This window comes from Brassica oleracea, chromosome C4, assembly GCF_000695525.1.
Source record: "Brassica oleracea var. oleracea cultivar TO1000 chromosome C4, BOL, whole genome shotgun sequence".
NCBI classification, from domain to species: domain Eukaryota; kingdom Viridiplantae; phylum Streptophyta; class Magnoliopsida; order Brassicales; family Brassicaceae; genus Brassica; species Brassica oleracea.
The window spans coordinates 5023265-5043973 of record NC_027751.1 but is presented as its reverse complement, the minus strand read 5'-3'; the positions used below and the strand labels follow the sequence as shown (position 1 = coordinate 5043973).

At 36.5% G+C, this 20709-nt stretch overlaps 4 protein-coding genes across 5 annotated transcripts; 1 reads left to right on the top strand and 3 right to left on the bottom strand.

Moving 5' to 3' along the window:
* Positions 1-1089: 1089 nt before the first annotated feature.
* Positions 1090-4496, bottom strand: LOC106337914 (glutathione S-transferase T3-like). Its single transcript, XM_013777015.1, has 3 exons — positions 3557-4496; positions 3129-3263; positions 1090-1163 (listed from the first exon to the last, which is right to left on the bottom strand). The coding sequence occupies exons 1-3, from the start codon at positions 4494-4496 to the stop codon at positions 1090-1092; spliced, it is 1149 nt and encodes a 382-aa protein (XP_013632469.1).
* A 4437-nt stretch (positions 4497-8933) lies between these two features.
* On the bottom strand, positions 8934-11124 carry LOC106340398 (exocyst complex component EXO70A1-like). Its single transcript, XM_013779280.1, has one exon. The coding sequence runs from the start codon at positions 11014-11016 to the stop codon at positions 9076-9078; it is 1941 nt and encodes a 646-aa protein (XP_013634734.1). The 5' UTR covers positions 11017-11124; the 3' UTR covers positions 8934-9075.
* A 5162-nt stretch (positions 11125-16286) lies between these two features.
* On the top strand, positions 16287-17359 carry LOC106339795 (dirigent protein 9-like). The gene has a single exon (XM_013778668.1). It carries the CDS (start codon positions 16329-16331, stop codon positions 17259-17261), a length of 933 nt encoding a protein of 310 aa, XP_013634122.1. The 5' UTR covers positions 16287-16328; the 3' UTR covers positions 17262-17359.
* A 510-nt stretch (positions 17360-17869) lies between these two features.
* Positions 17870-19116, bottom strand: LOC106339796 (ribonuclease H2 subunit C). 2 transcript variants are annotated; one of them, XM_013778670.1, is made up of 5 exons: positions 18985-19116; positions 18614-18781; positions 18436-18528; positions 18100-18290; positions 17870-17982 (listed from the first exon to the last, which is right to left on the bottom strand). In XM_013778670.1, the coding sequence occupies exons 2-5, from the start codon at positions 18753-18755 to the stop codon at positions 17926-17928; spliced, it is 483 nt and encodes a 160-aa protein (XP_013634124.1). In that variant the 5' UTR covers positions 18756-18781; positions 18985-19116; the 3' UTR covers positions 17870-17925. The 2 variants fall into 2 exon arrangements, with proteins under 2 accessions (XP_013634124.1, XP_013634123.1); XM_013778669.1 differs by having other exon boundaries at positions 18614-18757; positions 18985-19095.
* Positions 19117-20709: the final 1593 nt, after the last annotated feature.

Here is a 20709-nt window from a genome sequence, read left to right as displayed (position 1 = left end):
CCAGGAAAGGAGCATTGGAAAGCAGTTAAGTGGATTCTACGCTATCTAAGAGGCACAACGAAAAAGTGTCTATGTTTTGGCAATGGAAAATTAGAGTTAAGCGGTTATACTGATGCAGATTGGGCTGGTGATAAAGACTCAAGAAAGTCAATATCAGGATATGTGACTACCTTTGCAGGGGGAGCTGTTTCCTGGCAATCGAAGCTACAAAAGTGTGTTGCCTTATCCACCACAGAAGCAGAGTATATCGCAGCAACGGAAGCGTGCAAGGAGATGTTATGGATGAAGAACTTCTTACTTGAGTTGGGAGTAAATCAAGATAAGTATGTTGTGCTATGTGACAATCAAAGCACCATTCACCTAGCAAAGAATCCAAGCTTTCACTCTCGCTCGAAGCATATCGACATTCGGCATCATTGGATTCGAGAAGTTCTTGAAGAGAAGCTTCTACATCTCAACAAGGTACACACCGATGAAAACTGGTCAGACTTTATGACCAAGGTATTACCGATCAAGAAGTTTGAAGATTGCTGCAAAGGCACGGGTATGGCAATTGTTTCGGGCTAAATCGGGAAGGGGGAGATTTTTTGGAGTTCCCTCCTTAAGCCCAAAACAAATCAAGCCTTAGTCCAAGAAGAAGAAATATCTAGAAGGAGAAGAAGAGTGTGGATTGAGAAGTGTGTAGAAGTGTGTTGAAGTGTTTAAGAAAAGAAGATGGAGAAGTCTCTAGAATTAGCTTGTAGTTACCCTCCACTAGTATAAATAAGAGTGTAGAGTCCCTTTGTAACATCATCCACATCAAGAAAACAAAGAGAGAAAACATTTGTAAGAGAGAGTTCTCAAAATAAAATCTTTGTAAACCCTTTCCAAAATTATAAAGAGTCTTCTTCTTAAATCTTTTAGTTGTCTAATCCCATCTTCATCTCATCGATATTGGGTAATTTTCCCAACAACAATAATAGGAATGGAAAAAACTGAAAGATTGTTACTACAATCATGTGACTACGTAATGTTACATAAGAGAGAAGATATTTCTTCTTTGGGAGACTTTATTGAGATGAGGAGACGATCTTGACCATGGTTTGTGCATTAAGCCCTGTTAGTCACATGTCTTCTTGTGTCTACTCCCATGTCTTCTTGTCTCACATGTATTCTTGTTCCACCTGCAAAAAAAAAAAAAGATCAGACACAAAGACAACAAATCAAGACGACAACAAAGACTTGAAACACACATTTGCTTGCTTGCAGGGCAGACCAAGACAACAACAGAAGCATTAACCATTAACCAATAACATCCAAGCTCAACAATAAGCAATATAGAGTTTCTGCAAACAAACAGCTAAAGTTAACAGAGAGAAGAAAACCCATATCAGAAGAAAAGACAAAAAGATTCTAAAGAAAGTGATAAAACCAAGCAGAAGATATGAATCAGAACCCAAAGGATTCCGCTCACAATGGAACTAGAAACTGGCTAAAGACCAACCGATAAACCTCATACAAATGGTAAACGTGAAAAAACCGATTAGTTGAAATCTTGATGTGTTCCAAATTTTTGCCATATATTCTCAACCAAATCAGCCTTCAATCTTTGATGAATTTGGTTATCACGGACTTCATTCCGAATGGTCATCATGCCCATAACATTCCCGAGATTTGTAGGCATCTGATCTGAATAGCTGAAATCGACTTGTGCACTTCGGTTTGATTCCGGTTGTTGGAAAATTGATACATCAAACTGAATGTACCCATCTCGTTCGTCTTCTACGATCATATTATGAAGAATGATACAAGCTCTCATTATCTTTCCAATCTTTATTTTATCCTACAAAAGAGCTGGATTTTTGACAATGGCAAATCGAGCTTGCAAAACTCCAAAAGCACGCTCGACATCTTTACGAACATGTTCTTGTTGTGTAGCAAATAAAGATGCTTTCTGACCTTGCGGATCTCGAATAGATTGGATAAATGTAGCCCAGTTTGGATAAATACCATCTGTGAGATAGTAAGGCAACCGGTAGTTGTGTCTGTTGACAACGTACTTAACTTTTGGAGCTCGACCTTGTAATATATCATCAAAAACCGGTGATCGATCAAGAACATTGATATCATTTAATGTACCTGGAGGTCCAAAAAACGCATGCCATATCCAGAGATCTTGTGAAGCTACAGCTTCTAGAACAATTGTTGGTTTTCCTGATCCACGTGTGTATTGACCTTTCCATGCGGTCGGACAATTCTTCCACTCCCAATGCATACAATCGATGCTTCCTATCATGCCGGGAAATCTGCGTATCTCTCCAATGTCGAGCAGTCGTTGAAGATCTTCTGGAGTGGGTCTTCGTAGATACTCATCTCCAAATAAATTAATGATTCCTTCAACAAAATTTTCTAAGCATAAAAGCGCGGTAGATTCAGCAAGTCGGAGGTACTCGTCGATGGCACAGCTGCGCAACCATATGCCATCATGCGAATTGCTGCCGTTGCTTTTTGTAATGGAGAGAGACCGAGTCTTCCAGTAGCATCTCTTCTTTGTTGAAAGTATGGGATTTCAGCCGAGAGACGATCAACAATGCGCATGAACAAAACCTTGTTCATTCGAAAACGGCGTCGAAACATGTGCGAAGGATATGTTGCATCTTCACTAAAATAGTCGTTCCATAACTGCATGTGTCCTTGTTCTCGGTTTCTTTCAATGTAAGCTCGTTGGTTTTTTGGCGTTGATGTTTGTAGACGATCTTCATAACGTTTGATAATTTTTTCAAACTTTTGATCGAAAATTTCATCCAATCGCTCGTCGCCCATATCTTCATAATTATTATTAGAAGAATAAGCCATTTTGAAGAAAATTAAGAAAAAATATAGGAAATGATTTTTTTTTTTTTTTGGTAGAGGAGAAAGAAAAGGAATGTTTACAAATGTACACTCGATATTTGTTTTATACACTCGATCTTTGTTTTGTAAACTCGAAAAGATAAGCAAAGGAATTAAGAAAAATAGCTTCGGTCTTTGTTCTTGTACACTCAATGTTTACAAATGTTTTTTTTTTTTTTAACTTGCACAATGGAAAGGAGAGGAGAGGTGCAACTTATAAAGGGAACACAAGAATATGATTCCCTTGTTTATGTGACATGCTCCACATGCTCTGATTCTCCAGCTAGACATCACGTTAGAAAGGACATGCTCCACATGCTCTGATTCTCCAGCTAGAGACATCACGTTAGAAAGGAGATGCTCCACATGCTTGTGTCTTCTGTCAATGTCACCTGCACAAACACGAGAGCAACAGAACGCATAAAGACACAAAAGCATACACGCGTAAAGACACAAAAGCATAAAGACACAAAAGCATAAACACGAGAGCAACAGAACACAAACATACAATTTCATTAATATGTCACAAAAGCATACACGCATAGACACAAAAGCATAAACATACATAAATTGAGATAAGCATAACAACAAATTGAGATAAGCATAAACACGAGAGCAGAATAAACACACAAATAGCATAAGACTCAAACTAAAAACTCTGTAATAAGCTTGATTTTTAAGGCACTTTCAAGTTCAGTTAAAGGTTCAGTCTTGGTAATGAGGCTATCTAGAAACTTTTGCTTGTTAAGAGTTTGCTTGTTAGCAAAATCGGCTTGCTTAATCTCCCATATGTTCTTTAATTCCTTCCTCTCCTTCTCTTCCTCTTCCCAAGTAGCTTGCTTCCTCATTGGTTTTTTTCCTTTTCCCTTTGCTGCTTTAACCCCAACTGGCCGAGTCATCGCTTCCTCTCCATGCCCATCTTGCACAGAGGATGATGACTGTGCCGTCTGGGAATCCACCTTCCTTCTTTTAGACTTGACTTTATCCTTAGTAGTAGAAGCTCCGAGCCATTTCTGATCGTATCGAAGTTCTAACCATGCATGCTCCATTGTGAACTTCTGCTTGTGATCATTAAAGTAAATTTCGTGAGCCATCTTCAAGACATCATCCTCGTTTTGTCCATTCGATCTTTGTTTCGTTGCAGCTTCAAAGCACCCAACAAACTTACACACGGCTTCATTGATCTTCCCCCACCTAGATTTACAGTTGTTGTACGCTCTCGGCTTCACACCAGCTAGCTTGGGACTCGCAGCATAGTAAGCCGCAATTCGTTTCCAAAATGCACTTGCCTTCTGCTCATTCCCCACCAATGCATCCTTGGAAGTGTTCAACCAAGAACTTATCAGCACACCATCTTCTGTTGGTGACCACTTACGCCTCTCTTTACGTTCAGGAGTCACAGTCTTTGCGTTTTCATTGCCATCATCATTGCCATTGGGAACAGAGGCATCAGACGCAGAGACAGACTCAGGAGGGACAGACTGATAAGACTCACGAGGGAAAGACTGATAAGGCTCACGAGGGACAGACGCAGAGACAGACTCAACAGACTCATTCCACTGATTGTTGGGTTGTTGACTGTTCAAGAGGTTTTGAAAGCTACATTGTTGAATATAAGGATCCATACGAGTTTTGGAACAGAGCTTTTGAAAGCATAAAAGAAAGAACATAATAGAAAGAAATTGTTTTGGAGAAGATAAAAGTTTTGGAGAAGGAAATAGATTTGGAGTCATAGTTTATAGAAGTTAAAGTTGGCTTGTTGTTGAAGCTTTAATGTCAAGTTTTAATGACAATTATTGATGGAAAGTTTAAAGTTTGAAGTTGGAGATGTTTTAAATGGCAAGAGTTAATTTTAGGTTGTTCAAGTTTTAATGACAAGAGTTCATCTAAATCTACCAAGCAGCCTAAATCTACCACGCAGCCTAAAAGATCATTTAATTCCCAACCACTTACAGCTAAATCTACTTAGACAGGAAAGACAATTTACCTCTTCTCAGCTGTGAAATGATAGACAGAAGCTTTGATGTGATCATGCTTTAAGTCCTCCCCGTTGCCTTTCTTCCACGGACATCCTCAACCCTAACACACAACCAACAAACAAAGAATAATTAAAATCTTTCTCTCTATAATCAGATAAACAAAAAAAAACAGAGGAAAAATTAAACTTAAGCATTTCGATTTCCAGAAACAATGTACTAGTAATCTAACAGTTTTCACCGTCCTCAATATTATCAAACAATCACCAACGACATCAATTTTAAAAGACAAGAATGTTCTGACTTATCTTGTTTCTTCTTCATCTTCAATCCGGACTGACTCCTTCCCTCAGTGGTGCCTTCTTTTGAAGCTTCTGTCTTCTGAACTTCATAACCTGTGGAAGAAGAAGACAAAACAGATGAATCACGAACAGAGAATGGGAGATAAACCAAACCGCAGAAACAAAATCGAGACAGCAGTAACATAAAGATCAGAAAAATGAATGCTTTCTTACCGATAAGGAGATGGAGACGAGATTCCAGACGAGGTTCGAGAGAGAATCGACAAGATTCGAGAGAGAGAGAGAGAGAAGACGGAGAAGTCGAGAATGAAAGTCACCGATAGAGCGAAGATGGAGAGGTTGAGACAGAGACGACGAGGTTCGAGAGAGAGTCGACGAGGTTCGACAGAGAGAGAAGACGGAGAAGTCGAGGATGAAAGTCACCGAGAGAGAGAAGATTGAGAAATCGAGACAGAGACGCCGAGGTTGAGAGAGAGACGACCGTGTTCGAGATAGGGACGCCGAGAGAGACACGACACTAGTCGATTCAGAGACGCCGGCGGAGACGTCGCGGAGCTCGCCCAGAGAGAAGACGGAGAAGTCGAAGACGGAGAAGTCGAGAAACAAACTCTTCTCTTCGGTTTTCTCGCGAGGAAGGAGAGAGACATCACGATCCAACGAGAAGGTGCCACGTTAGGGCTCCTTACCGAACCTAGAAAGCCCAATTTAGAGAGCGGTACTTCATTAATTCAGACTTTCTCATTTATTTTTATTTTGTTTTTAAGGGCCTCTTGGGCTAAGTACTCCCCAATGGATTTGCTCTTAGCAGCTCCAAAACTCCTCATTTAGACATCGATTCTGTCTAATTTGCCTTTTTTTCATTTATTTTTTTGGCTTTTTTTTTTTAGAACCCATGTTAAGCATCTCCATCTGCCTAAGATAGTTGGATCCTTGAAGCGTTTATTTTTTTAATGTGACTGTGAGAACTCTTCTTATTAATGACTTCAACATTCTATTGATACAGGTGAGTAGCACATGTTAAATTAATGACTCTGAGTGGAACTACCTTGCAATAGTTTACTTTTGAGTGGGATTACCTTACCATTGTTGTTTTTTAAAGGTGCTGATTACTTTTTTGCCAATCACCTCGAAACTTAAACTAATTTTCCAAGTGTCTCCTAGAGTTTTGTTTTTGTCAAAATGTGAATTTCATATTAAATATGAGAAAGATTAAAAAGTAACATAATGAAAAGGGAGACGTCACACATGAGTTTCAAAAAAAGGGAGGCACACGATCTTAAACTTTATGGTGGACCAAATATCTAAATCCTTATTTATAAAACTTTAACTGAGAGAACTAAGTTATGCGTGGCAGCAAACGAAAATAAGTCTGCATGCCAATGAGTTACGTGGGATTAGCTCTGGACTATGAGGAAACTTGTGAAGGTGCTAAAGCATATTGCGTCCACCATTACAGTCTCGAGCTTCTATACACCAATTTACTGCATCCCACTTGCGGAGACACTGCCGGCTGTTGCACACAAGACACAACACGGTATGTGACATTAATGCAAACAATTAGAGAGACATATGTGGACATGTAGACTCATACTTCTTCGCGCATCCTCTTTTCCTTCATAAAGATGATAGGTTGAAGGATCGTACCCATTCCATCTGTCCCTCTTGCCATCATAGTCGAGTTCACGGTCTATCCATACACGCCTTAGCATTGTGCGTCTTACATCACATTTAAAGAAACGGGAAAAGTTAGAAACTAAAACAAGCTCAAAACAAAAACAAACAAAAAAACACGATTTTTTCATCTGTCAACAATATAACCAAGGTTTCAAAATAAGAGAAAGACATACTTTTAACGTGCTCCCTTCCTGTATTTTTCAGCTTGGTAGATTAGATCTATGCACCTCTGTCATACCATGACTTTGTGTAATTGGGATCACTCTTCCATTTCCTTTGATGCTTCAGACACTGTCAAACCAACGAAAAAAAAAACAGAGTATTCAGTGTACATGCCAAGCAAAACAATGTAGAGAATCGAGTAAGCATGCATGGAACATATGACATATACTAAAGACTGTTGGAGGACTGATTTCATATGTTTTTCAGCCTATAGACAATTACCGAGGCTAGAATGAAAAATACCTCTAGGAGAAGAAGATTTACATTTTTAATTTAAGAATGAAAGTCGGAAAAGCTTTGTGATGGTAATGATTTAATAATACCTTATCCAGGGAAGCTCAACACTGTTAGGGGCCCTAGAACAAAAATAAAAAAAAATTACTCTCTAAAATTTATATGCCAATAATGTTTAAAATATTTTTAAAATTTAATTAGTAATAAAATAAAAATATATACATATCAAATAATTTTGGGCCCTTTTCAGTTTATTTATTATATTTATAATTTTTTTTTATTTAAAAATATAAAGTTATATAAAATTGGGCCCCTTAATTATTATTATACGGGGGAACACGGGGCCCGGGGCGATCGTACCGATTGTCCCCCTAATAAGCCAGCCCTGACCATATCATCCAAAAGCAGCATGTCGACACTCTGAACTTCGCTAAAAACGAAAAAGTCTGCAAGTACAATGTTACTGCAACGTTCTAGCTTCAATTCGCTAAGCTATAGCTGAGAGAGGTGTCAATGGTTGGTTGAGATTTGTGACCTTCTCTTGAGAGGATGACTGTAATGAATGATAAGTTTTATGGGCTTCCAACTTAAAACCAATTGGCAATTAGTAGATTGGCCCAAGTTCCTTATATATTACTCAAGTCCCTTTCATATTTCCGATGTGAGATCTTCTCTCCAATACCCTCCCTCGAAATAATGGTGCGTATAACCATTAATCTCGCAGAATCCATCATACCCCCTCTGAAATCATGCTTTATTTTCTAACGATCTCGGCGGAACTGAGCCTTCTATGGACCATCAGCTAATGAGATGACCAGGCCACTGTTTGGGCCGGATTAATGGGTCAGAGTATTGGGCCCGCTCTGATACCATAAGTTTCTTGGGCTTTCAACTTAAAACCAATTGGCAATTAGTGGATTGGCCCAAGTCCCTTATCTATTACTCAAGTCCCTTTCATATTTCCGATGTGGGATCTTCTCTCCAATAATGAATCTGTGAGAATCATTGAAATGCCCAAAACCTCAGCAAAACAAACTTCCGCAGTGTTGGAGCAGCGCCCGACTTTCAAATGGGCAAGGAGGATGAAGGCATTCACCATTGCAATAATCGGTTAGTAGAACAGGCTATTCTCCTTGATCTCGTCCAAGCTGTGATGTTCATGGCTGTTATTGTGGATATTTATAGTCATAACGTGAGTCGGTTACGGATAAGAAATCAAAAAGTTCGGCGTTGTTCAAAGACCCTGGAGCTCGTCGGAGAAGTCTATCGCTCTAAAACAAAGCGAGGAAGAAATATTTATTAATTAGTGGGCTCGAAATGTTTAAAGCCCAAATGAAAATTATTACAAAACCGCACATCCCAAACAAAAAGAAACGCAGCTAATGTATGAATGACACGTGTCATCATTTGACCCAAATGAAGGATAAAAGTCTACTTTATTAGTGAAGAAGATGTGTTTATTTTATGTTTATGGTTCAATCAATTCAGCTAAAAGCGAAAAACAGAACCAGAACAAATTAAAACCTTAGAAAGTCAACTCTTTCCTATAAAACAAGTATAGTTGATTAGAAAGCCAAATTTTCTTCCAAATAATTTATTAACCCCAAATTAATATTTAGTTTTATTGACAGAAAAATATTACCAGCACAATAACTTAACCAAAACTCACAATAAGCTCTCTCATATGTTGCGTTTACGTTAGTTTAACAGAAGATAGTGACAAGAAAGGAAGTGCATCAATCATGAAACTTGTATGCATCAATATTCTCTCTGAGACAATCTTCTAACTGTGAGCTTTAGTTTTTTACACATCCAATTGAGCAACAAGACGAAGAAGACAAAGAAGAAGAAGCAGAATGAGAAGAGCCACTGATAATTGTTGTTCCATGGAAAAGATCTGAGAGGTAGTTCTCCAAGTTATCAGGCTTAAAACTCACCAACGTCTCTATGTTTCTGTCCTGTCTCAGCATTAGCAAGTACTTCTCGTAGAACTTTCTGTACTCCGGTACAAGTTTCCTTGCTATTGAAACCTTAAGCTCGTCCCTAAGCTTTGCATCCTCTATGACACAAGATGATTGTTTCATGTATGCTCCTGCGAATGATGCGTGGAATCTCTTAAAACATGTTGTGGCCTCCTCTGGTGATAGCTTGGTACTGGTTTTCGCTGGTAAAGATGCGAAAACATTAGTCCAAGCTGCTATCTCGTATTTTGCAGCATAGCTTTTGAGTTTTGCTTCGTGCTTGGTGAGCCAATCGTCTCCGAGGAGGTTCTTGAGGCGATTTGAACGAACGGTAATAACCACAAACTGAAGGTTGTTCACAAGGAAGATATAAGAGAGAGACACATCCTTGTAACTCTCTGCTTTGGTGTCTAGCTTGCATAGGAAAACAAGTACGAGAGAAGCTAGATAGACCGAGAACGCGTGGTTGTTTACATGTTCATCTTCCAAGATTGGAGACGTGAAGTAATATTCTAGCAAACGAGTGTTTCTCTTAAGAGGATTCTCTGCAAGGATCTCAGACAAGACACGGCTGTATTCTGACAACGATGATATGAAACTCATCCTTGTCCGAGTCAGCTTGTGAACTCCTCCTTCAGGAGTAAGTTCTTTATAAGAATCCTTATGTATTGTCACCTCAAACTCCTTTAGACACGTGTGGATGGAGTCCTTGAGTTTCTTGAGCGTTGATAGGACAAGAGTTTTCACAGAAGCTAATGAATCAAAGCTGAATATCATTTCTATGTCTGGCCAAAGGTCAGAGATAGCTGCATAGAGATCCATCAGCTTGAAGATCCTCTCATGGTGTGGTTTCTTCTCCTTACTGGCGACGAGCTCCGGGAACATGAAAAGATTGAGTCCTGCTTCCTTGGCTATCTGGTTAAAGCAAGACTGTCCTATTGTAATGGATACAGAGAAGACATGATCACATAGAAGCTTCTCTCCTCGTAAGAGTGCTGTGACTCCAATCTTTGCAGATTTGATCCAGTTCTTGATCATATGCTCCAGCATTCCCCAGTCCATTTTTTGAAACTGAGAGGTCTTGACCTTCTCAATGCCAAGCAAGTGTAGCCCTTCATCAACGATTGACTTTCTGATCAACATATAGCTTTTTATGCACTCTTTACCATAACCACAGCTGATCATGGTCTCTGCTATGACCTTTAAGTCTGACATCACCAGAGCCGAGGCTTTCTCTACCTGAGAGATAGATTCACCAGCCTTCTTCAACTCATCATATTCATCATCATCATTTTCCATAACAACTTCGAACTCTGAATTGCTAGATATTGTGGAATGACCAGAGGCTGATTCAGGATCAAGATGGTCTCGGTTAGAAGACAGTATCTGAAAGAACTCTTTCTCCAGCGTGGACATACCAATTTGCATCAGGTTCTGTGCAAGCACTAGCTTGTCAGATTTGGAGTCTTGGGAGACAAGAAAGTGCATGGCCTTGCGTAAGTCACGGACGCATCTGATGAACTCTTTGGCTTCTTTTCTGCTGTTTCTGAACATAGAGATGATCTTTGTGTAGGACTGTGAGTTTGGATCCCATTTCTTGATGATTGTTTCTGCAGCCTCTAAGGCTTCCTCCATCATGGACTGAGAAAAGGTTTGTTTGAGTCGAGAAGCTGGAAGAGAATTGAAAGAAGGAATAGAATTGAAAGAAGGAAGAGCTGAAAGGTTTGATATAGAAGAAACGGAAGAGAAAGAAACAGTTTTAGACATTTTCTCCATGGTTGAGTTTAATTGGAGCCTCTTAGCTTTTTAATGTAAGATCATTGAACATTATATAAGAGATGGTTCATCTATGTTTGAGTGAGTATTTTACCAAAAAAAAAAGAAAAAAATCTATGTTTGAGTGAAACCTATGACCAAAACAAACATTCGATTAGCATCTCTAGACGTGTAAGCATTGAAATATTCCGCATGACATTCATATATAGTTTCTTTATAGATATATAAAATATAATTTGAATGAATAATTAAAAGTGTAAAGGTATAATTCTTTAGGTAAAAGCATCTCATGACTTTAAATATAAATTTTTATAATTCTTTGTAATGATATAGAGGGATGGTTTGTCAGTATTTGAGCGAAACAAATGATGCAGGACTTCCTTTAACTTATCTTTTAAGTCAGTTAAAGAAAAAAAAAAAACCAATGATGCATGACCAAAACAAACATTTGATTAGCCCCTTCTCCATATACATGTGACAAGCGTTGTAATATTTCTACGAATGACGTTCATGTAGTTTTTTACAGATATGTAAAATATTTAGACAAACAGTTAAAAGTATTAAAGGTATAATTCTTTACGTAAAAGCATCTCAGGACTTCAAATATGAAGTTTTATAGCAACTTTAACATGTTAAACTTAGAAGTTTGAATAGTGAAAATTAAGATTTACTATTCTTAAGTTTCAAATTTTCAGTCTTTTTAATTATATATCTTCTTACTAACTTCTTGTTTATCATTTTAATCCTCACAGTATTATGCTTATACAAGAAATGTTAATAAAATTAAAAGAAAATATAATACAAAACAACATTAAAATGAAAAAACGTACTTTGAAATCAACAAATAAAAAGAAAAAGACTCATTTATCATTACAAAATGTATTGATTGATTATATTTTTGAGAAATTGTAATAAATAATTCTCTATTTAATTTAAAATTTTAAAAATAATTTATTTTTATCTTTAATTTTCTACTACATTAATGTAATATTTCATTGTTAATAGACTATCCTTATTGTATGTTTTATGGTTATATAAAAAATTATGGTTATAATAAACTTTTATCTATAGTAAAGATTACAATGTAAAATATAAGATTTTCAAAGTTAAATTTCAAGTTCTTTTTTTTGTAGAAAAATACTCTGAAATTTTAAATTTAATGTTTTTAAATTTTAAAAATGAAGTTGTTTTGTAGATACTATAAAAACTATACAAATAAATTGACCGAATATATAGGCGTTTTGTTGATTGTCTTATTAAAATATAGGAGTTTGTGATAACGTCAACTTTAGTTGTGGGGTTAGAATAATGAAACTTTCAAATATTTCTGAATCTTAAAATAATTTCATTATGTAAATCTATGGAACTAAATACTTAAATTATCTCTATTATTAAAAGAGAAGTAGCAATAAAAAATAACCGTTAATTTTCAAAGTTATTTACATTATCATGCTACAAAGTAATTATGGAACTTACCTATATTAATGTTTGTTTTTTTTCAGTTAATAAATAGTATCAACTAAATCATTGTTATCGAAATTATAGCTTTCCAAAAAACATGATTCACTTCTCTACTAAATCAATATCAAAATCATTCATTCTTATCGTAAGATCAAACCAAAAATATTATGACCCCAAGTCCTATGTTATATGTGCAGTCTACATATTTCTTTCGATTCACATATATATTACAGATATAGTTTTAAAATCCAATGTTCAGTCACGTCACATAGAGCTAGGCCTCAGTAAGTCCAATGGTATCGCAAGGATATATTATTTTCCTAAATGTTATATGTGCAGTCTACAACTTTTTTTTCATATAAGTCATAAAGATATTAATTACCTCTAAAAAACTATCTTCTATCATGTTTGTTGTACTTCTGATATTAGTTCGTTTTTATATCACAACATAATCTATTCTATTAAAAGTGAAGTAGAAAATAATACTTACATATTTTTTAAGTTGTTTCTTGAGGATTTTCATTCTTTTTTTAACTAATTTTAACTACTTCATTTATTGTTTTTACTAATTAATTCGACATCATTTATTAAAAATCATAAAACAATAATTACCTATTTTAAAGTATTTTACATAATATTTTCATTTTTGCACTCTTCTTAGCTACTTCACTAATTGTATTTACTATAGTCTTTGAACATCATTTATTTTATGTGTTAAACCTAATAATTTTACAGTTTTTTTACGAAATTGTTTCATTCGTGACAATAATTCAAATCGGTTAACAATTTTTTTGTGTGTACATAATCAGTTAGACATAGACATCCAAGTCCATTCGAATATAAATCAATTTTTTTGGATATCAGGTTTTTTGAATTTTAAAATTAAACTCCATTTGAGTATTATAAATTTTTGAACGGGGTTTGAGTCTCTTTCCGGGTCTGGGTAAGTTCATAAGAAATTAAAAATATCCAAATAACATATGCATTTAAAAAAAACATTAAAATTTTATAAAAGAAAAAATCAAAATCAAAACCCGCAATCAAAATCAAAACCCGCGCAGGTGCGCGGATTAAGCTCTAGTTTTTTGTATTAATTCTTAAGGACAAGTGATACCTAGTATTAATATGTAACTACAACTTGCATATATAATTCAATTTGTAAATAGTGAAACCAAAGATAATAATATGTATATTTATCTCTTTCAGATCATTTTTCACACCTGCCTTCTGTTTTTCTTATAATTCAATTTTATTTTATTTTTGAAAAATATAATGTAATTTTCTTTCAATATGTTTGCATCTTTCTTAGTTTCTCCCTCTATAAAGGTTTGTTAGTTGACCCATTTGATTATTGGCAAATTTGTATATGTAATAAGGTTTCTGTAATTAAGCTCGTGTTCAAGATGTATGTGTATTTTGTATTTTTATATGTGTTTTTCAAACCTTCTGTATGTCATTAACTCATTATATATCAATATGTACTCGCAAATGAGTTAATGACATACAGAACATTTTTATGTATATTTATCTACCAAATGCAAATAACATAAACATATACAAAATACACCTCAATATCATTTGATTATATTCATATTGACTCTTGTGAAAGTCAATTCTGCCTCCACCACTGAATAAGGTATATGACCTAACAAAGTCAGTGGAGTATATATGTAGCCACGATTTCTTTATCAACGCTGACAAGCAAATCAGAGACCAGCAATAAGCTTTTTTTTTATAAAGACCAGCAATAAGCTATTTGATAGAGGTCTTTTGATAGCGACCAGCAATAAGCTTTTTTTTATAAAGACCAGCAATATTCTACGTGCTTATTTAAAACCGGTCAGCGATTTAGAGGTCTTTTGATAGAGAGATTGAATATCGGTTGCGTTATTTCTGATCTAGTTTGGTTTTGTCAACCGAGTGCAAGAGTAACCCGTTACGAAAGAGTAATAAGATTACAAAGCCATACTCTAAAATGTTAACTCCCATCCAACACATATATCTAGGAAAGAGATTGTTTCAACGAGCTTGGAACATGAATCACGTTGAGCTCTCGATTTTGACTGTTGTCATTACTTATTACTAATGACAACAACACTTTATTTTATGTGTATGGTTGAATCAATTCAGTGAAAAACGGAATGAGAAGAAGTTTAAAAAAAATTAGAAAGTCAACTCTCGCCTATAAAACAAATAATTATTCAGAATTTCTCAAAATCTGTCCTTCTCCCCCAAAGTAATTTATTAAGCCCGAATTGACACATACTATATTTCGTTTTATTAGCAAAAAAAAAATATTTTACATCGGGAGTTTTTCGTCCAAGTCTTTAATTATAAAATAACATCAAAAACAAAACAAAAATAAGAAAAATAAGGATAGCTAGAGGTAAAAGATTACAACATGACTTTCAAAAATTCATGTAACCTGTCACTTATTTAAAAATAGTAAAATCATTACAATTTGAAAAATTTAATGGAATCTCTCTCTGTTGATGCTGATGATGATGCCCTTAACCAAAAACTCACGATATCTCTCTGGTATGCTGCGTTTAGGCTATTTGTGACTAGAAAGGAAGTGCATCAATCTTTCTTTTATCAACTAAAACTTTTGTATATATACTGCAAATTCTCTATATAACTAACTAAATAATATTTGATCATTCCTACTATTTTTCAAATAATCAGTTGCCACCGACTGTTTATCAACTCAATCTTACACATAATCACATATTATTGTATGTTTTCTTTCATATGGTTTTCATCGGTCGCATGTATATACCCGTTTTCTTACACCCTACACATCAACGCACAACTGTTTCTTTTGTCTACGAGTTCTATACGTGGTAGCCATATAGTTGTTTTCTACTGGTATAGCACATTGTATTCGAGAGAATGACGTCGCCATCTTATTAACAATTAGCCACATAGCTGTTTTCGACTGGCATATCACATTGTATATGAGAGAATGACGTCGTCATCTGATTAACAATTCACTAAATCTTTGATGTGCGATCTTTAACTTTCGAAGCCAAAAAAAAAAAAAGAAAAATTAAGGATCTAGACTTTCATGTTATTGAAGGTCACTTTGGGAAGGTATACACAGAGTTTCAAATAGAAACGCATTGGTTTTGTTGATAGAGAACCACAGATTAGTCTTTTAGACAAAGTTTTTAGGCTTTTAGCTTCCCTTAACTTATTCGGGTGTTTTTCTTTGTTATAAGAGATTAGAAACCCTAGAAAAGAATATGAATATGACGATGGGTAAGACTTTGGGTCGAGCTTTAGGTTTATGTTTATCTGGGCTTTGATTGTAGGCTTTATTATTGGGTCGATTATGATATCTTATGGGCTGAGGCTTTAAGGGGGCGGAAAAATACTGATTTATTAGTTGTTTATAAATTTTAATCATCCCAATATTAGTAAGATAAGTGTAATGATATACGTAAAACAGTTAAGTATGGTGGAAATATAATATGAATATGAAGAATTGTAAAATTACTGATCCCATAATTTTTTTTATAATATAAGAAATGAATGTTTTTCTAAAAAAGCATTAATGATTTATGGACTTTGTTTCTTATCAGGTTGTAACATATAAAGTAGAGAAATCATGAAGTCACAAATCATTAGCTAATTCAAGTACTAAAATAGAGGTTTAGTTGACTCTCAATCTTAACTAAAGCACATCAGCAGCAGCAGCAACAACTCCACTTCAATAACTCCATTCACAATAACACTAACCAAATTCTCCAATGGCTTCTTTATATAAACCCATTAATCCATTCCTCATTAAACATCAAACACACCACACAAAACATAAAACAACTTGAGAATCCAAATAAGAGACCAAAATGGCCAAAGCTCATCACATAACCATCCTTCTCTTCCTCATATCCGCCAACTTCCTCGCAGTCATCAACTCAGCTAGGCTTCTTGATGAGATCCAACCTCAGTCTCAGTTAGTCCCTACCAACCAAATCCCAACCGTTGCTCCAACAGAAGCTGAGGAAGAACCTGCACCAGCAACTACACTCCCATCTGGTCCAGCAGGGGCTGGACACGAGCCATTACTAGAGTTCTTTATGCACGACGTCCTAGGAGGGTCACACCCATCAGCACGTGTGGTCACTGGAATAGTAGCACAAACCGAGGTGAACGGCATACCATTCTCAAAGGCCAGCAACAGCATCTTCCCTGTAGACAACGGAGTCCCACTAGTCAACTCAAACAACATCAACAGCGTCATTAACCCAAACACAGCCCCACTTCTCACCGGCCTAGGCGGCGCTCAAACCAGCACAGTGATCCAAAACACTAACGGGAACTCCAACGACGCCCTCAGCACCAACAGTCTCCCCTTTGTAACCGCGGGAAACCTCCCTCCCGGTGCTGCTCTCCAGCATCTCATGTTTGGAACCATAACCGTTGTGGACGATGAGCTAACCGAAAGCCACGAGCTCGGCTCAGCTGTTATAGGGAAAGCTCAGGGCTTTTACCTGGCTAGCTCCTTGGATGGGACGAGTCAGACGCTTTCTCTGACTGTGCTGCTAGACAGAGAGCATGACCATCATGACACTTTGGACGATGCCATTAGCTTCTTTGGTGTTCACAGGACCGCCTCTCATGCTTCTCAGATTGCGGTTATCGGCGGGACGGGGAAGTTTGAGCATGCTAAAGGGTATGCTATAGTGGAAACTCTGCATAATCAGAACAACCAGCATATCACTGATGGTCAAGACACTATTCTACACTTCAGTGTATACCTCACCTACTACAAAGCTTGAAGATAAAATGTTTGTTGGGTCAAACAAAGATATGATATGCTTTTGTATATGTTCTTGCTCACTAGCTTCCCCTTGTGGCTTTTTTTCCTTTGTTGTGTAAATCTGGTTTCCAAAGAAAGTTTATTTAAATGACTGTTTCAATCAAAATCTTGTTTTCTTCAAACAAAAACTATTTGTATGCACAACTAGGCCTGAACATTTTATCCCCTTCCGAAAATCCAAACCAGAACCGACCCAATTTTTTTGACCCGAAACTGAACCAACATTTACATGTATCTACTTGGATCTAAAATTTCTTTACCCGAATGAACTGGAATAAAAAAGAACTGATCTGAATATAACCAAACCTAAAAATAACTGATCCGACAAAAACCAATTCATACTCAACCTACAAACATAAATACCCGAGACTATAACTTAATGTGTTCTATTTTCTATATTTTAATTTATAATTTAGTTGCAATGTATTTTGTTTACAATCATTATTATTATTTTGTAACATTTTCAAGTAATTTGAAACTTTAATATGTTAAGTTTTAGAGTTTAAAATGTTTACTAACACAACAAGCCTTGAGAATTTAATGTCAAGATCTACCTACTGATACTTGTTTCATAACATTTTTTCTTCAACAACCAAATCTGTTAATGACATTTGATGTTTTTATCACACTCCACCATCCGTTACTGCAACCAAGTCTTCAACTGTCACTGGCTTATGCAGCTGCAGTCAAAACCCAATGTTTTCGAGCAAGTTAAAAACAACCAAAACAAGACCGCATGAAACTCTTATGAACCAGTGAATAGAGAGAGGTGTGGATAGGAACTGTACAATACTCACCGCTTCTGCAATGCTGAACCAATGGAAAGACCGCAAGATAGTATCGTCTTTTGAAGGAAGAGTATCATGATTCCAGTACGTCATTTTATCGAACTTGGCCTTCACTTCCCAACACGGATTCTCCTCTTCGTCACTACAAGCCTTTCTCTTTCCATTGGCGTTCTTATTACTCGCTTGTCCAAGCACAAAGCCTGAGGGGGATGATAAACAACATATAAACATGCCAATTGCTAATGAATAGTGAGTAAAATAAACACACAACTTCTGCAACATCAAGAACAATCTTATAGAACATACATATCACACAGAACTAAGAAAGAAGAGAAAGAAGGGTACCAGAGTAGCCACTAGGCATTGAGATAGTTGCTCCCTGCAACTTCCTCCCTCTGAAATGAGCTTCTTCCGTTCTCACTCCATCAACTTCAACCTCTACAATCAATCACACCACTCTTGATCTCGCCACACAAAGTAACAACTGAATACAGAATCACACAAAATATGTTTCTTCTATTACCACTGGACTTAGGCTTGAAATAGTTGGAAACTTGAGCAGCACCGTCGAATCTAATGCAGCAAGGAACCTGGTGAACTTGACCGCTGAGATCAGCGATGGAGGTTTCACCTGAAGCAGCAGCACCAAAGTCTATGGTTCCCATCTCTGTAACCACAATTTTGACTTCAGCTTTGATAAGAGTTTTAAATAAAAATGTAAACTTTGATGCAGTGAGTGTCTTAAAAACATGTTAATCGAACAGCATTTGATTCTGTCTTCTTTGTTAGTGTAAAATTAAACCATTAAAGTATCAATTATTATAACATTCAAAGATCAATAACCAAAAGAAGAGAGAAAAACTATAAGAAACTTAATCAGAAATGTATTTGTACCTTTGTCTCACCGGAGAAAGAGGGAGATTTTGGTCGCGAGATTTAAACCCTAAAGTTTCAACAACAGTAGAGAATGAATAAAGAACACTAAGAAAAAGAAAAGGGAAATCACGGCAATGGAGAACGTTTCCCAGACAATTCATATAGTGCATACAAAGTTTGGGCCAGAAAGTTATTGAAGCCCAACTTGTTTTGTGGGCCTTGTATTGCTCTTTTTTGACATCAGGCCTTGTATTGCTCTTGTAACGGATGTGTGCATTTTATCCCAGTGTGGGAGTTTATCTAACATAGAATGTAATAAGTGCGGTTTTGGGTATAATCAAGTGAAACTTTCGTCTATATTACTCTACTCCTAAAAGTTAAAAATAATTTACATAGACAAAAGCTTTCAAATTTGTTAGAATTTTGTTTTATTAAAATTAACCTTACTAAATTGTTTATAGTTTTTTTTTTTTTTTGCTAAGAATTGTTTATAGTTTCTACACTAAAATTCCAGAATCTGTATGTAATGGATATGTGCATGTTTACTCATTATCCGTGTTTTATTTTGGAATTTTAATTGGAATCGGAAGCTTTCAAAAGTTTTTGGAAGCTCACTTTTAAAACGTTTCATAAAAAAATTGGTTGTCACCACGCTTCCTCCCTAGGAATCACCAAGATCTGACTTCGATCAAATTTACAGATGCTCATGAGAGCAATCAACCAGAAACAGGACCGACAGAGCTTTTTGGAGTTTTGTCGAATATCATTTCTCTATCGTCTATTTTTCAATTATGTCGTCTTACTTTTTTTTCTAGATCCCTAGATCGTCATGAAATATTATGTAGAAGCTTGTTCTTATTCATTAACGTGATCAAGTATATATATACATCGCATAACGTATTCTACTAGGACTAGGTAACCCGAGATAAACATAAATCCCATTGAACCAGGAGTGTATCATTATCATAATCATAATACTCCCCCTCAAGTTGGGAATGAAGTTTCTTGAATGCCCAACTTGAAAAGAAGGTACTGAAACGTAGGAGTAGGCAGCGATTTGGTGAGCAGGTCTGTTGGTTGTTCTTTCGTAGAGATATGTTCCGGAGTGAGCAGCCTAGCCTGAACCGCATCTCTAACTTTGTGACAATCATTTTCAAAGTGTTTCGTCCTCTTGTGAAATACATGGTTTTTGGCAATGTGAATCGCGGACTGACTGTCGCATAATAGCCTCATTGGGCGTCGATGTTGAAAAACGAACTGCGTCAATAGCCTCTGCATCCATTGGAGCTCACATGTGGCATCAGCCATGGACCGATACTCTGCTTCTGCAGATGATCTTGAGACCGTACGTTGTTTCTTAGTTTTCCAAGAGACCAAAGAATCCCCAAGTAGAACCACATACGCACTCAAAGAACGTCTAGTAATGGGACAAGCCGACCAATCAGAGTCACAATATGCCGTCAAACGCATATCACAGGCGGACTTGAGCATGATGCCCTGACCAGGAAACCCCTTCAGATAATGTACCACTCGTAAAGCCGCGATCCAATGCTCTGCACGTGACTTTTGCATAAATTGTGACAATATATGAACAATGTAGCTTAGCTCCGATCTCGTAAATGTAAGATAAATAAGACGTCCAATCAGCCGACGATACTTGCTCGGGTCATCCAACAGAGTTCCTGTCGCAAGGGCAAGCTTGTGATTCAGCTCTGTGGACACAGGAGAAGGCTTCGCACCAAG

Bases quoted from the DNA above. Each gene is read 5' to 3' on its own strand.
- LOC106337914 (XM_013777015.1), bottom strand. From the start codon at position 4,496: ATGGATCCTTATATTCAACAATGTAGCTTTCAAAACCTCTTGAACAGT. The intron at 3,264-3,556 runs GTGCCTTAAAAA...GTGTTTGTGCAG, and splicing joins ACCTTTAACTGAACTTGAAA to GTGACATTGACAGAAGACAC. The intron at 1,164-3,128 runs GTCACATAAACA...TTTTTTTTGCAG, and splicing joins AATCAGAGCATGTGGAGCAT to GTGGAACAAGAATACATGTG.
- LOC106340398 (XM_013779280.1), bottom strand. From the start codon at position 11,016: ATGGAGAAAATGTCTAAAACTGTTTCTTTCTCTTCCGTTTCTTCTATA.
- LOC106339795 (XM_013778668.1), top strand. From the start codon at position 16,329: ATGGCCAAAGCTCATCACATAACCATCCTTCTCTTCCTCATATCCGCC.
- LOC106339796 (XM_013778670.1), bottom strand. From the start codon at position 18,755: ATGGGAACCATAGACTTTGGTGCTGCTGCTTCAGGTGAAACCTCCATC. The intron at 18,291-18,435 runs GTACCCTTCTTT...CATCCCCCTCAG, and splicing joins AATGCCTAGTGGCTACTCTG to GCTTTGTGCTTGGACAAGCG. The intron at 17,983-18,099 runs GTGAGTATTGTA...TTTTGACTGCAG, and splicing joins GGTTCAGCATTGCAGAAGCG to CTGCATAAGCCAGTGACAGT.